Source organism: Hemitrygon akajei, chromosome 11 (assembly GCF_048418815.1).
Source record: "Hemitrygon akajei chromosome 11, sHemAka1.3, whole genome shotgun sequence".
Taxonomy (NCBI): domain Eukaryota; kingdom Metazoa; phylum Chordata; class Chondrichthyes; order Myliobatiformes; family Dasyatidae; genus Hemitrygon; species Hemitrygon akajei.
This window is the reverse complement of record NC_133134.1, coordinates 13,843,741-13,856,719: the sequence shown is the minus strand read 5'-3', so window position 1 is coordinate 13,856,719 and position 12,979 is coordinate 13,843,741. Positions and strand designations below refer to the sequence as shown.

Sequence of the window (12,979 nt, the reverse complement as noted above, 5' to 3'; positions counted from 1 at the left end):
CAGGTCCTTCAATGCACTATCTGAAGTTTTAGCTGTCTGTCAAAGCAAGATGGTTTTTTAATGATCCCAAATCTCTTTTCTTCAATAAAAATATATCTACAACCACATGTAGATAAAGAAGGCAGCAATTATTATCAAGGATCCCTACCATCTGGGCCATGCCATCTTCTGGCAAATATCATTGGGCAGGAGGTACAGAAGCCTGAAATCCCACAGCACCAGATTCAAAGTCAGCTTTCCATCTCACCTCCCAGCTTCTCACTTCATCTTCACCTACCCCCCCCCCCCCCACACCTTCCCCCTCCTCTGGTCTCACCAATTGCCTGCCACCTTGTGTTCTTTCTTCTCACCTCCCCCCCACATCTTTTTCTTCTGGTTTCCACCCCTTACCTTTCCAGCCTCGATGAAGGGTCGAAGCCTCCAATGCCGACTGTTTGTTCCTCTCCATAGACACTGCCTGACCTGCTGAATTCCACCAGCATTTTGTATATTGCTCAAGAATAGCTACTTCCCTTCAACCATTTGGTTCTTGAAACTGGCATCCTAATCACTACTTCAGTTTAGTGACATTACGAACACAATCATCACTTTGCAATGCAATGGATTTTGTTCATTACGCATGAATTGTGCTCTTTCTTGTATAATTTATGTTTTTCTTGTGAACATTATGCCTTTAATGCAATGTACCTGTGACATTGCTGCATGTAAGGTTTTTCATTGCACCTGTGCTCAAAGTTTACTTTGAACTTTGATCCTTGCATATGACCATAAAACTGACTAAAGCCAAAGTAACAAACTACTAAGAACATTTTAAAATAATTAATAAACATTAAAGCAAAGGAATAGACCAATTGCAGTTTACCTTCTTAGACCATAAGACATAGGAGCAGAATTAGGACATCTGGCCCATTGAGTCTGCTCCACCATTCCATCATGTTTGAGTTATTATCCTCCTCAACCCCATCTTCCCACCTTCTCCCTATGACCTTCTGACCCCTCCTTACTAGTCAAGAACTTATCAACTTCTGCTTTAAATATACCTAGTGATTTGGAAACCACAACAATTCCCAGCATCACTTGATCCCTCTAGATTTTCAGACTCATTCTTCATGCCACGTTGACAAGTACAGTACCCTAGCTATAGTTTTGTGCCTAAGACTTTTACTCAGTTCTGTATGAGAGTCATGGATAGTGTGGATTGGGACTTTTTTTTTGGATTTGAAATTGGTTTATTATTGTCACATGTACCGAGATACAGTGAAAAGGATGCCTTGCACACTGTTCATACAGATCAGATATTTACACAGTGCACTGAGGTAGAACAAGGTAAAACAATGACAATACAGAATAAAGTGTAACAGCTACAGACAAGATGCAAGATCATAACAAGGTAGAAATGTGAAATACTAGAGACTTCAATGTCTTTCTCAGGAAACTGATAAGTTAGGGATATGGTTGACTAAGTATTAATGTGAGACAACATTGAGGCAGATATACTTACAACATTTAAAAAGCACTTGGACAAGAGCATGTATAAGGAAAGTTAAGAGGGTTATCAGGATCAGAATTAGGCTTACTGCCACTGACTTTTGTTGTAAACTTTGTTTTATGGCAGTGTTACAGTGCAATATATAAAATACACTATGAATTACAACAAATATGTACCAAAAAATTAATTTAGTGTAAAAAGAGAGTAAAGTAATATTCATGATCTTGCTGTATGTTCATAAATCTGATGGCAGAGGTGAAGAAGCTGTTCCTGAAACGTTGAGTCTTTAGGCTCCTGTACCTCCACTCTTATAGCAGTAGTGAGAAGAGAGCATGTCCTGGGTGGTGAGGTTCCTTAGTGATAGAAGCTGCCTTTATGAGGTATCATCTTTTGCAGATGTCTATCTCTATGAGATGTGTGGAAAATGCAGGCAAATGGAACTAGCTTAGATGGGCATCGTTGTTGGCATGGACCAGTTGGGCCAAAGGGCTGATTTCCATGCTGTTTGACTCTGACTCTAATTATAGAACTATGCTGCAGAAAAAGTATGGTTGGGTGAGGAGGATGGAAGATTCAGGACAGGAGGAGAGTAAATAATTCAGCAGTTAGAAAAATGGAAAAGTTGGTGCTTTATTGCAGCTTATGTAATTCACCTTTTCACTCTTCTGTTGCCAATTCTACCTTTGTTTTCCAGTCCAGCATTCGCAGTTCACCCTGTGCCCCTTGGAGCACCAACAGTAACTGGGGCAGCCGCCGTTCAAGCTGGCACAGCCTCGGCAGGGCGCCCAGTCTGAAAAAGAAGAACCAGTCGAGCGAACGGGAATCGCTCCTTTTAGGCGAAGGGCAGGGAAGCTACGAAGAAGATGACGAGTCAGAAGATGCAAAGTCCAGCAAGGCCGGCAGTCTGAGCGGCTGGTCCTTGCAGCATCATGCCGAATCCCTGGACACCAAAGGGTCCTTAGACCTGCCCGAGTTGCTTCAAGTACCAGTCTTGCGGCATCCTGCTGCACTGAATCCTATAAACATAACACCTTGCGACTATCAAGACTGCAATGGCAAAACCTTACACGTTCCGAACGAGGTCTTCCTTCGAGTGGATAACCACAAAGAAGACCCAAATGATTATGAAGATGAGATAGATGATGTAATTTTTTTTGCTACTGATTAATACTTTACATTTTTAGAGATACTTATGTAGGCTGCATGGAGTTAAATAAAGTATTTTATATCCTGAAAGCTTATGAGAAAGGAAGCCTGAGGGTCTTATTTACTCATAAGCTTTCAATATATAAAATGATTCTTCATTTAAATTAGATGAAAGTCTTTACAGTGGTGAATGATTTTGATAGAGGAAGAGCAGAAGAAGTGTTTTCACATAACAAGTGGTCATCAATATAACCTAGCTGCTGAGAAATCCAATACAGAATTTAGAAGTTAGATCTTTTACTAAAGACCAGTGAAAATGTGGAACTTGGTCACACAGGAATTGGCTGACTGCATTAACATAGATGCATTTAAGGGGAGGCTGAATAATGATATGATGGGCACCAAAGATTTTGCAGATGCTGGAAATCCTGAGCAACACACTCAAAATGCAGCAGGGAACTTAGTAAGTCCAGCAGCATCTATGGAGGGGAATGAACAGTCCCTTCTCAGCATTTCAGGACTTGAAGGATTTCACCACCAGTCCTGACGAAAGGTTACAGCCCGAAGTGCTGGCTGTTTATTCTCCTCCTTAGATACTGTCTGACCTGCTGAGTTGTTCCAGCATTTTGTTGCTAGAATGTTGCACAATGGTGTGAGGGAGAAGGGAATAAAATGTCTTAAAAAGGGAATAAGATAACAGGTGGTATGTACATCCATTTTTCTGACCTCCAGCAACTACGCTCCTCTTTCCCCCTCCTTATCTGTTTCCCCCATTCTGTTGGCTCTCTCACCCCTTCTTTTCTCCTCCCCCACCCTCATGATCACTTCCCTTTCCTCCACTGGTCTCTCCTATCAGATTCCTTCTCCTTCAGCCCTCTGCCCATTCCATCTTTATACCTCCCAGTTTCTCGAATCATCCCCCTCTCCCCCATCCACCCACCTTCCCCCTCCCCCCTCACCTGTTCTCCTCTATCACCTGCCAGCTCATCTCCCTCACTTTATTCTGGCTTCTGCCTCCTTCCTTTCCAGTCCTGGTGAAGGGTCTCAGCCTGAACTGTCGATCGTGTAATCCTCTCCCTAGAGTCTGCCTGACTTGCTGAGTTCCTCCAGCATTTTGTATGTTTTACTCAAATTTCCTGCATCTGCAGCATCTCTTGTGTCAATAAAAGGTCTTGTTGATATCGTCAGATCAGGAGAAATGGTAGGAAACTTAAGTGAAACATAAACACAGGTACAGATTAATTGGGTAAGATGGCCTGATCAGTTTTGCTCATCCAACATAAATATGAAATTGCTCCAAGAAGTTAGTAGTAATTTTGAATAATTTAGTACCCTCTTAACAAAATCTTACAGTTCAATGTGGTATAAATGTAGTAATGTTAGCATAATCCTGATTTTACTTCATAAAAAAGTAATTACTACTATCTCATGGATAGAATATAGAACAGTGCGTCACAAGAACAGGCCCTTTCGCCCACACATTTGTGCCAAACCAATTGAGTTAGTAATCGAATGGCCAACAAATCTCTTCTGCCTGTACGATGTCCATATTCTTCCATTCTCTTCACAATCATGTGCCTTACTAAACATCTCTTAAAGATCCTTAATGTATCTGCCTCTACTACCACCCTAGGTAGCGCTTTGTCATATATTTAATAGTTCGACAAAATTCTAAATGTAATATCGCAGCATTTGATGTTAATAGGCAATCTGCAAAATAGCAGTGGTAAATTTTGTTGGTGGCTTGCACTAGTTAATTTGACTTGGTTGATTAGTTATGATAACTTACCAATTATTCCTCTATGGATGTTAAATGTAACAGTCTCACAATTACAACTATGAGGTTCCTCTTGCTGCAAATTTGTGGATTCAGCAGAGGAACAACACGTTTGATTTATTCTACAGGAAGGTGATCAATAAGATTGAAAGAGTGCAGAGAAAATTTATGAGGGTTGTTGCCAGAATTGAGGACCTGATTTATAGGGAAAGATTGAAGACATTAGGACTTCATTCCTTGGAGTGTAGGAGAATGAGGGGAAACCTGATAGAGGTCTACAAAACTATGAGGGGCATAGATTGGGTAAATGCAAGCAGGTTTTTTCCACTTAGGTTGGATGAGATTAGAACTAGAGGTCATCGGTTAAGGGTGAAAGATGAAATTCTTAAAGGGAACATGAGGGGGCAAATCTTCACTTAGAGGGTGGAATGCAGTGGCAATGGAATTGGTGGATTTGGGTTGAATTTCAACAGTGAAGAGAAGTTTAGGTAAGTGCGTGGACAGGAGGGGTATGGTCTAGGTGCAGATCAATGGGACGGGGCAGAATAACAGTTCAGAACCTGTTCCCCAGCTGTGATGCTCTTTGACCCTTTGATTCTAATTTGCGTTTTTCCCTCCCTTTCCAGAGTTACTGTTTTAGAATCCGTAGATTCCTGGAGCCTTACAAACCGATGTGGTGTAAGACGCATGAGGACTGGGCTCTCTACCTATTCGCTCCCCAAAACCGGTACTCTGAATTTCCTTTCCAGATCTCCTTTTATCCTTGCTCTGACTTAAAGTGCATTATTACCAGACAGTCACACAAAGTATATATAACTTAGTTTCATTATGTAACATCCTGCAAAATTACATAAATGTATTCAAAAATGTTAAGTGCTTCTTTCCAAATTTCAGTTATAAAAGTTGCTGTTGTTGAATTAACAAGAGAACGGAAAACACTGGTGTAAAATTTTCAGGCCCTCTGTTGGTCAGGGTTGACCATAAATGTTGTGTGCCAGCAGTACGGTATGGGGAGCAAGCTGTTGCCCATGCAGTAGGCACCCCCTCTCCATGCAGCTGATGAATCCAAAAGAACGGCAGAGACCGATACAGTTTGGCACCAGTGGAATCGCAGGAATTGCCTGTTGGTGTTGAACACAACATAGAACTGCTTTAGGGACTCCAGCTCTGGATTTTTCCTTGGGGTTTACTCACGAAGCCTTCCCATAAGTGGTTATAGCTTCAAGGCAGCTGAGGTTTGAGATTAGAGTCTTCCTTCTCTTAAGTAAGCTGTCAACCATGGCTGATGAGCCCCATCTATCCAAAACGACTGGTTTTAAGGTGCCAGTAACCTGCCTTTGCCCCTTCTCCTGTCAGTAGAAATGGTTCCACCAGACTTAGTAGCTAAGCCACATGTGAAGGCCTAGAGCTGGGCTTGGACATCAGAGGCTAATTGAGGTGCACGCCATTGGGAGCACTGAGTAGTAGTGGGAACTTATCCTCACTGCTACCCCCGGCTATAACAATCTTAAGAAGCTGCTGTGAAATACAAGCTGCAAATCATAATAAATTAGTCCAATCATTCTGAATTGAATTATTTAATTAGACAGACGTATAAAAATCTTGTCCATTATTAAAGAACTGAACTGTATAACAGCTTTAAAAGAATAAGATTATAGCTTTAGAACATAGAACATAGATCAGTATAGCACATGAACAAGCCCTTCAGTCATCATGTTGTGCCAAACTAATTATGCTAATGGTCCCTAATCCCTTCTTCTACATATCTCCCAATTCTCTGCATATTCATTGCCTAAGAGCCTCTTAAATGGCTTAAATCATATCTGCATGCACTACCTTCCTCGGCAGCACATTCCAGACACTTCCCACTTTCTGTATCAAAAAAAGTTAGACCTACTCATCTGCTTTTGAACTTACCCCACCTCACATTAAATAATAGACACTTTGACCCCAAGAACAAAATACCAGCTGTCTCCTCTATCAATGCTTTACATTATTTTACAATCTTCTATCTGTTCTTCCTCAGCCTCTGATGCTCCAGATAAAACAAACTCTATCCTTGGGTGGAGGGGTGGAGATACATCTCTATCAAAGGAGTTGTGAAGTGCTTCTTCCCTCTGCTAGCCTGCAGACCACCCTTTGGCAAGCTGTAGCACCTGTTCAGCCCCCCAATCAGCTTCACGTCAGCAGCTGGTTCATATCACAAGTCCCGGTTATGTGACCACTGACACCAGACCGACAATCTCAGAAGTATATTGATAACGGCTGGGGTCATCCGTCTTGTGAAGACACAGGCCAGACAAAGGCAATGGCAAACCACTTTTGTAGAAAAATTTACCAAGGACAATCATGGTCATGGAAAGACCATGATCACCCATGTCATATGATATGGCACATAATGAATATTTGATCTTGTTGCCTGCAGTAGAGGACATGTCCTAATAGCACAGGCCCTCTACTACAGGCAACAAGATGATAAACCTGTTCTGCACCCTCTCCATAACCTCCACATCTTTCCTATAATGGGGCAACTTGAAATGAATGCAGTGTACCCAGAATGCTTTGCAAATGTTCATGGTGAAGCATGAGTAACAGAGGTTGATGTTGACTAATTGTTCAATATCACAATCAAAATCAGGTTCATTATCACTGTCATCTATCATGAAGTCTTATTTTGTGACTGCGTACAGGGCAAGACATAAAAATCGCTGTAAGTTACAGAAATAAATAAATAGTGTAAAAAAGGAGTAGTGAGGCAGTGTTCATGGGTTCAAGGATCATTCAGAAATCCTCTGGTGGAGGTGAAGAAACTGTACCTAACACATCGAGTGTGCATTTTCCCGCTCTTGTACCTCCTCCCAAATATGGGTGTGCCACAGTAGCATAGAGACACATAGCCCGACACTATTGCAGCTCGGGATGTTCAGAGTTCAGAGTTCAGAGTTCAACTCCGGCACCGTTCTGTAAGGAGTCTCTGACGTCCTCCCCGTGGAGTGCATGGGTTTTCCCCAAGGTGCTCCGGTTTCCTCCCACAGTCCCATGATTAGGTCAGAGTTAATTGAGGTTGTGGGGTTGCTGGGGCGATGTGGTTCAAAGGGCCGGAAGGGCCAACTCCGCACTGTGTCGCTACATAAATAAAATACTGAGAAGAGGGCACGTCCCGGACAGTGAGGGCATTTAGTAATGGATGCCTGTTGAAGACGTACTCAATGATGGGGAGTTTAGTGCCCGTGATGGAGCTGAGTGAGTTTATAACCTTCTGCTTTTTTCAGTGCTGTGCATTGGTCCCTCCATACACGACGGTGATGCAGCCAGTCAGAATGCTCTCTACAGTACGTCTGCTGAAATTTGTCAGACCTTGCAATGTCGAGAAGATAAATTAGGAGTCCTGATAACAGGGAGTAGACAGGACTGTTAGACCCGCATTCAGAGGGAAGTCTTGAGCCCTGATAACAGGGAACAAAGAGAACTGTTAGACTCAGGCTGAGAGATAATTGATATGTTTCAAAGGTTTCAAAGTACGTTTAATGTCGGAGAAATGTATACAATATACATCCTGAAATGTTTTTTCTTTGCAACCATCCATGAAAACAGGGGAGTGCCCCCAAAGGATGAACAACAGTTAAATGTTAAAACACCAAAGTCCCCCAGCTCCCCTCCCTCCCGCGCGTAAGCGGCAGCAAGCAACAATCCCCCCCACCAGTAAAAAAAGCATCGGCACCCGCCACTGAGCACTCAAGTGTGAGCAAAGCAGCAGCAAAGACACAGACTCGCAGTTACCCAAAGACTACGCATTCACCCAGTATTCAACATATCACAGGTTTTCTCTCTCTATTAAAGGAGAAAGAGGTGTCTCCATTTCACAGCGAGAGGGAGACATAACAAACAACTCGCTGGTTTACGATGTTAAAAGTCCGTTGCACCACTTTTTCCGAGCTCTGTGCCCAAAGATCTCGGGTCTCTGGGCGCACAGCCAGAGATCTTCCATCTCCCACGACACACCGGTCTTCGGCTTGGACACTGACCTCTGATTCCACTACCCCCCTGGCACCCGTCTCCAGAGCCACGAGATCCCGGGCCTCCAAAGGCGAGCGGAGCTCTCAGGCCGAGCCCTCAGCGTGCCGAACAACGCCCGGTTGTGAAACCCTGAGAGCGGGTCACATTCCCGCACAGAACCGCAGTCAGTGTGTAACTCCAGGTCAGGGTCTTCAAAAGAACCCTGAAATGGAAAAACAGAGATATTAAAGATGGAAATAGAGCTGTTTCCGAAGGTGCAAGCAAAGGAGTCGCCATTAGACGCCATTAACCCTCCGAAGCTCGCCTTATTTTGAACGATTGATCATGTACTGACTGTGGAGTGCCAAACAAAGTCATGTGAAGTTGTTTGTCTTGCTGTATAAAGATGAGCTCAGTATAACCTAAAATCAGAGTTCAGGTGGCGGTGGAGACTGCCACAGACTCTCCATGATATCGTGTTAATAAACTCTTAAAGCGAAACTCGCAGTGGCTCTGCTGTTCTTAGTATTTCCACAACAAAGGGCTGGGATGAATGGCATGTTTCGGGACAGTAAATGTATTCTTGATAATATTTGCAAATGAGTGACTTGTCCTTATCTTCATTGGGTTAAGATTCCGCATTATGTGTCAGAAGGTCATCGCACACAAAATGTTTGATCACGTAGTACTGGTTTTTATATTTCTCAACTGCATCACCATTGCTCTTGAAAGACCAGAGATTGACCCTAGCAGTACGGTGAGTAGTTTTCATTCCGTCTTCGCTGACTTTATTCATATTTCCACTTTACTTCACTTTCTGCGTATGATAATCACTTTGCTTACCTTCAGCATGCTTTGTACTGTTTTAGTAGTATAACTAAAAGTCTTTTTCAAATCGATGGTTGTGTTACATCCTCTTGTAACTATCGAAAACTTCAGAACATTATTGCTTTCTTTTGCTTTCTCAACAGGAGCGGATGTTTCTGAGCGTCTCAAATTACATCTTCACTGCTATCTTTGTGGTTGAAATGACCCTTAAGGTAATCTCCCTTGGTCTCTTTGGTACTTTGTCAGTTTGTACACATAACCAATTGGATGACCTGGGTGTCATTGTAGACCAGTCATTGAAGGTGGGCATGCAGGTACAGCAGGCGGTGAAAAAGGCAAATGGTATGTTGGCATTCATAGCAAAAGGATTTGAGTACAGGAGTAGGGAGGTTCTACTGCAGTTGTACAAGGCCTTGGTGAGACCACACCTGGAGTATTGTGTGCAGTTTTGGTCCCCTAATCTGAGGAAAGACATTCTTGCCATAGAGGGAGTACAAAGAAGGTTCACCAGATTGATTTCTGGGATGGCAGGACTTTCATATGAAGAAAGACTGGATCAACTAGGCTTATACTCACTGGAATTTAGAAGATTGAGGGGGGATCTTATTGAAACGTATAAAATTCTAAAGGGATTGGACAGGCTAGATGCAGGAAGATTGTTTCTGATGTTGGGGAAGTCCAGAACGAGGGGTCACAGTTTAAGGATAAAGGGGAAGCCTTTTAGGACCGAGATGAGGAAAAACTTCTTCACACAGAGAGTGGTGAATCTGTGGAATTCTCTGCCACAGGAAACAGTTGAGGCCGGTTCATTGGCTATATTTAAGAGGGAGTTAGATATGGCCCTTGTGGCTATAGGGTTCAGGGGGTATGGAGAGAAAGCAGGTACAGGGTTCTGAGTTGGATGATCAGCCATGATCATACTGAATGGTGGTGCAGGCTCGAAGGGCCGAATGGCCTACTCCTGCACCTATTTTCTATGTTTCTATATCTACATTCAATGCTGAAAGTACTCTACAGGTCAGGCTGCATCCACAGAGAAAGAAGTAGTTAACATTTCAGGTCATTAAAGCTCTGAGGTAAATTCAAGAGTGTAGAATATAGGACTTTACAGCACAGTAGAGGCCCTTCAGCCCATGATACTGTGCCAACCCTTCAACCTACTGTAAGACCATTCTAACATTTCCCTCCTACATAGCCCACCATATTTCTATCATCCAAATGCCCATCTAAGATTTTCTTGAATGTCCATTGTGTATTTGCCTCTGCTGCCTTCAAGTTGATCGTTCTCTCTGCAGTTTGTGAAAAGGAAGATGATTAACCCCTCTTAATTAATTCATTCAATATGTCTCATCATCCGACCTTGATGAAGCATCTGATTTTTTTTCTTGAAGTCATCAAGGTTTTGTGCATCTGCACGTCTCAAAGTTCAAAGTAAGTTGTCATCAAAGTACGTATATATCGCCCTGAAGATTCATTTTCTTGCAGGCATTCACAGTAGAACAAAAATACAAAGGGAACAATGAAAAATTACACACATAGACTGACAAGCGACCGATGTGACCCTTCTTAAAGTGAGAATACAGGCTGTGGATGGCAGTGATCATAGTTCAGGAGCATATCTAGTAGTTCTGTGAGCTGCCCACATGCGAGTCACTGTGTGTTACCAGTGCCAGCTTATTCTAAACATTCTACACCTTTAGGGCAGGAATTGTCTGATGTGAATCTTATCATTTTTACTTCTGTTGAAGTCATGTTCTCCACACCAATCGCACAGTCTAAGTTGAAGTAAAACTGGGTGAATATATTTTTTTATATTTCTTAACTCTACAACAACGATATCCTCTCTGATGCCTCTAGAGAAAGTGATAAATTGAGTATCTCCCATCAGCCCTTATAACTCACACAAATGCAAGGCGAGGCATCAGCAATGTATGTATAATCCCAGTCTTTCAGCTCTGTACTTTAACCTCCAATTAGTTTTATTATTCATATTCCACATTGGCCAGCAATGTTTTGTGTCAGTTCGCAACATCCTGAGGTGTTGTTCATCTGTTACTGCAGGGCTCCATAATGCTGACAATGATAACTCCTCTACTGCAAATTTATTATCAAAGTACATATCTGACAACATATACAACCCTGAGGTTCATTATCTTGTGCGCATACTAAATAAATCCATAATAGAATCAATGAAAGACTGGACCAACTGAACATTCAACCAGTGTGCAAAAGACAACAAACTGTGCAAATATAAAAAGAATGAATGAATGAATGAATGAATGAATAAATAAATAAATAGGCAATAAATTTTGAGAACATGAGATGAAGACTCCTTGAATGTGAACCCATTGGTTGTGGGAACAGTTTCGTGAGGTGGCAAGTGAAGTTGAGTGAAATTATCCCCTTTGGTTGATTATTGAGGGGTAATAACTGTTCCTGAACCAGGTGGTGTGAACCCTGAGGCTCCTGTACCTTCTTCCTCAGTGAGAGGAGAGCATGTCCTGGGTGGTGGGGATGTCTGCATGTTAGTACATATAGCCACTATTTTTGCTATAGTAAGGGGTTGTTCTTTTGAAACTGTTCTATATCTTCAGGTTGTAGCCTTGGGATTCTTTGCTGGTGAAAGTGCCTATCTCCAGAGTAGTTGGAACATCTTGGATGGAATCCTGGTCTTTGTCTCTGTAATTGACATCATTGTCTCCCTGGCGTCGGCGGGAGGAGCGAAAATCCTCGGTATTCTCCGGGTGCTCCGTCTCTTGAGAACTCTGCGCCCTCTCAGGTAAGAACATAGAACATTACAGCACAGTACAGGCCCTTCAGCCCACGATGTGCTGATCATTTAGCTTACTCTAAAATCAATCTAACCCTTCCCTCCTCTGTAGCTCTCCATTTTAGTCTTTAGATTAGTCTTTGCACAAACTGATGGATGTGGCCAGTAGAAATTCCTAGGCTGTAGGATCCACAGGAGTTTAACATTTTTAGATCATTTACTTGCATACTACAGTTTTGTCTATGAGTGTGTGTGTGTGTGTATGGTAGCAAACTGAAAGGCCACCCGGAGTGGGTGTTCAAAATAATGTTCAATTTATTTAAAAGCTGGTTAGCACCAGGAGACAGTAAAAGCTGATCTAACTGGTCATGAATGAGGTACAGCTCTCCTAGTTCACTTTGAGGTGCAGCTTACATTCTCAGTTGCTGGAATTACCAGAAAAAAACACATTTTCATAATAGAATGGTGGTCACAGGAAGACTTAATTAAGTTAAAAATACTGTAGGCCCTGATTACAGAATAAAACGATTATCCACAGGTCTAACAGTAAATGCAGTTTTCTATTCCAAAACTGCATGCACACTATGACATAATTAACAAAGTTTCTGAAACTTTGGTGCTGTCACTGTTACATTCCATGCCCCTACTTCTAAGCTAACACACTCACGTAATGCTGGAGAAACTCAGAAGGTCAGGCAGTGTCTATGGAGAAGAAGACCGAGCCAAAGTTTGGAGCCTGATGAAGGGGCTTGGCCTGAAACGTCAGCTCCTTATTCCCTTCCGTAGATGCTGTGTGACCTGATGAGCGTCCCCAGCGTTTTGTGTGTGTTACTTTGGGTTTCCAGCATCTGCAGAATCTCTTGTGGTAGTGATCTCTACTTCTAGGCTTTGCCTATGGTTCCCTGTTACCACATTTGCACAATCCACATCCCTATTTACTGGTTACTATCCCTCACTATTCTTTCTCCATCAG

General features: G+C 42.5%; 1 protein-coding gene across 1 annotated transcript in view; it reads left to right on the top strand.

Moving 5' to 3' along the window:
* Positions 1-12,979, top strand: part of cacna1ha (calcium channel, voltage-dependent, T type, alpha 1H subunit a) — a 333,897-nt gene that overhangs the window by 234,478 nt on the left and 86,440 nt on the right. The window contains exons 15-19 of the mRNA XM_073060243.1: positions 2,184-2,633; positions 5,039-5,139; positions 9,042-9,165; positions 9,380-9,448; positions 11,831-12,015. Of these exons, the coding sequence (XP_072916344.1) occupies positions 2,184-2,633; positions 5,039-5,139; positions 9,042-9,165; positions 9,380-9,448; positions 11,831-12,015 (929 nt within the window). The remainder of the gene's footprint in view (positions 1-2,183; positions 2,634-5,038; positions 5,140-9,041; positions 9,166-9,379; positions 9,449-11,830; positions 12,016-12,979) is intronic.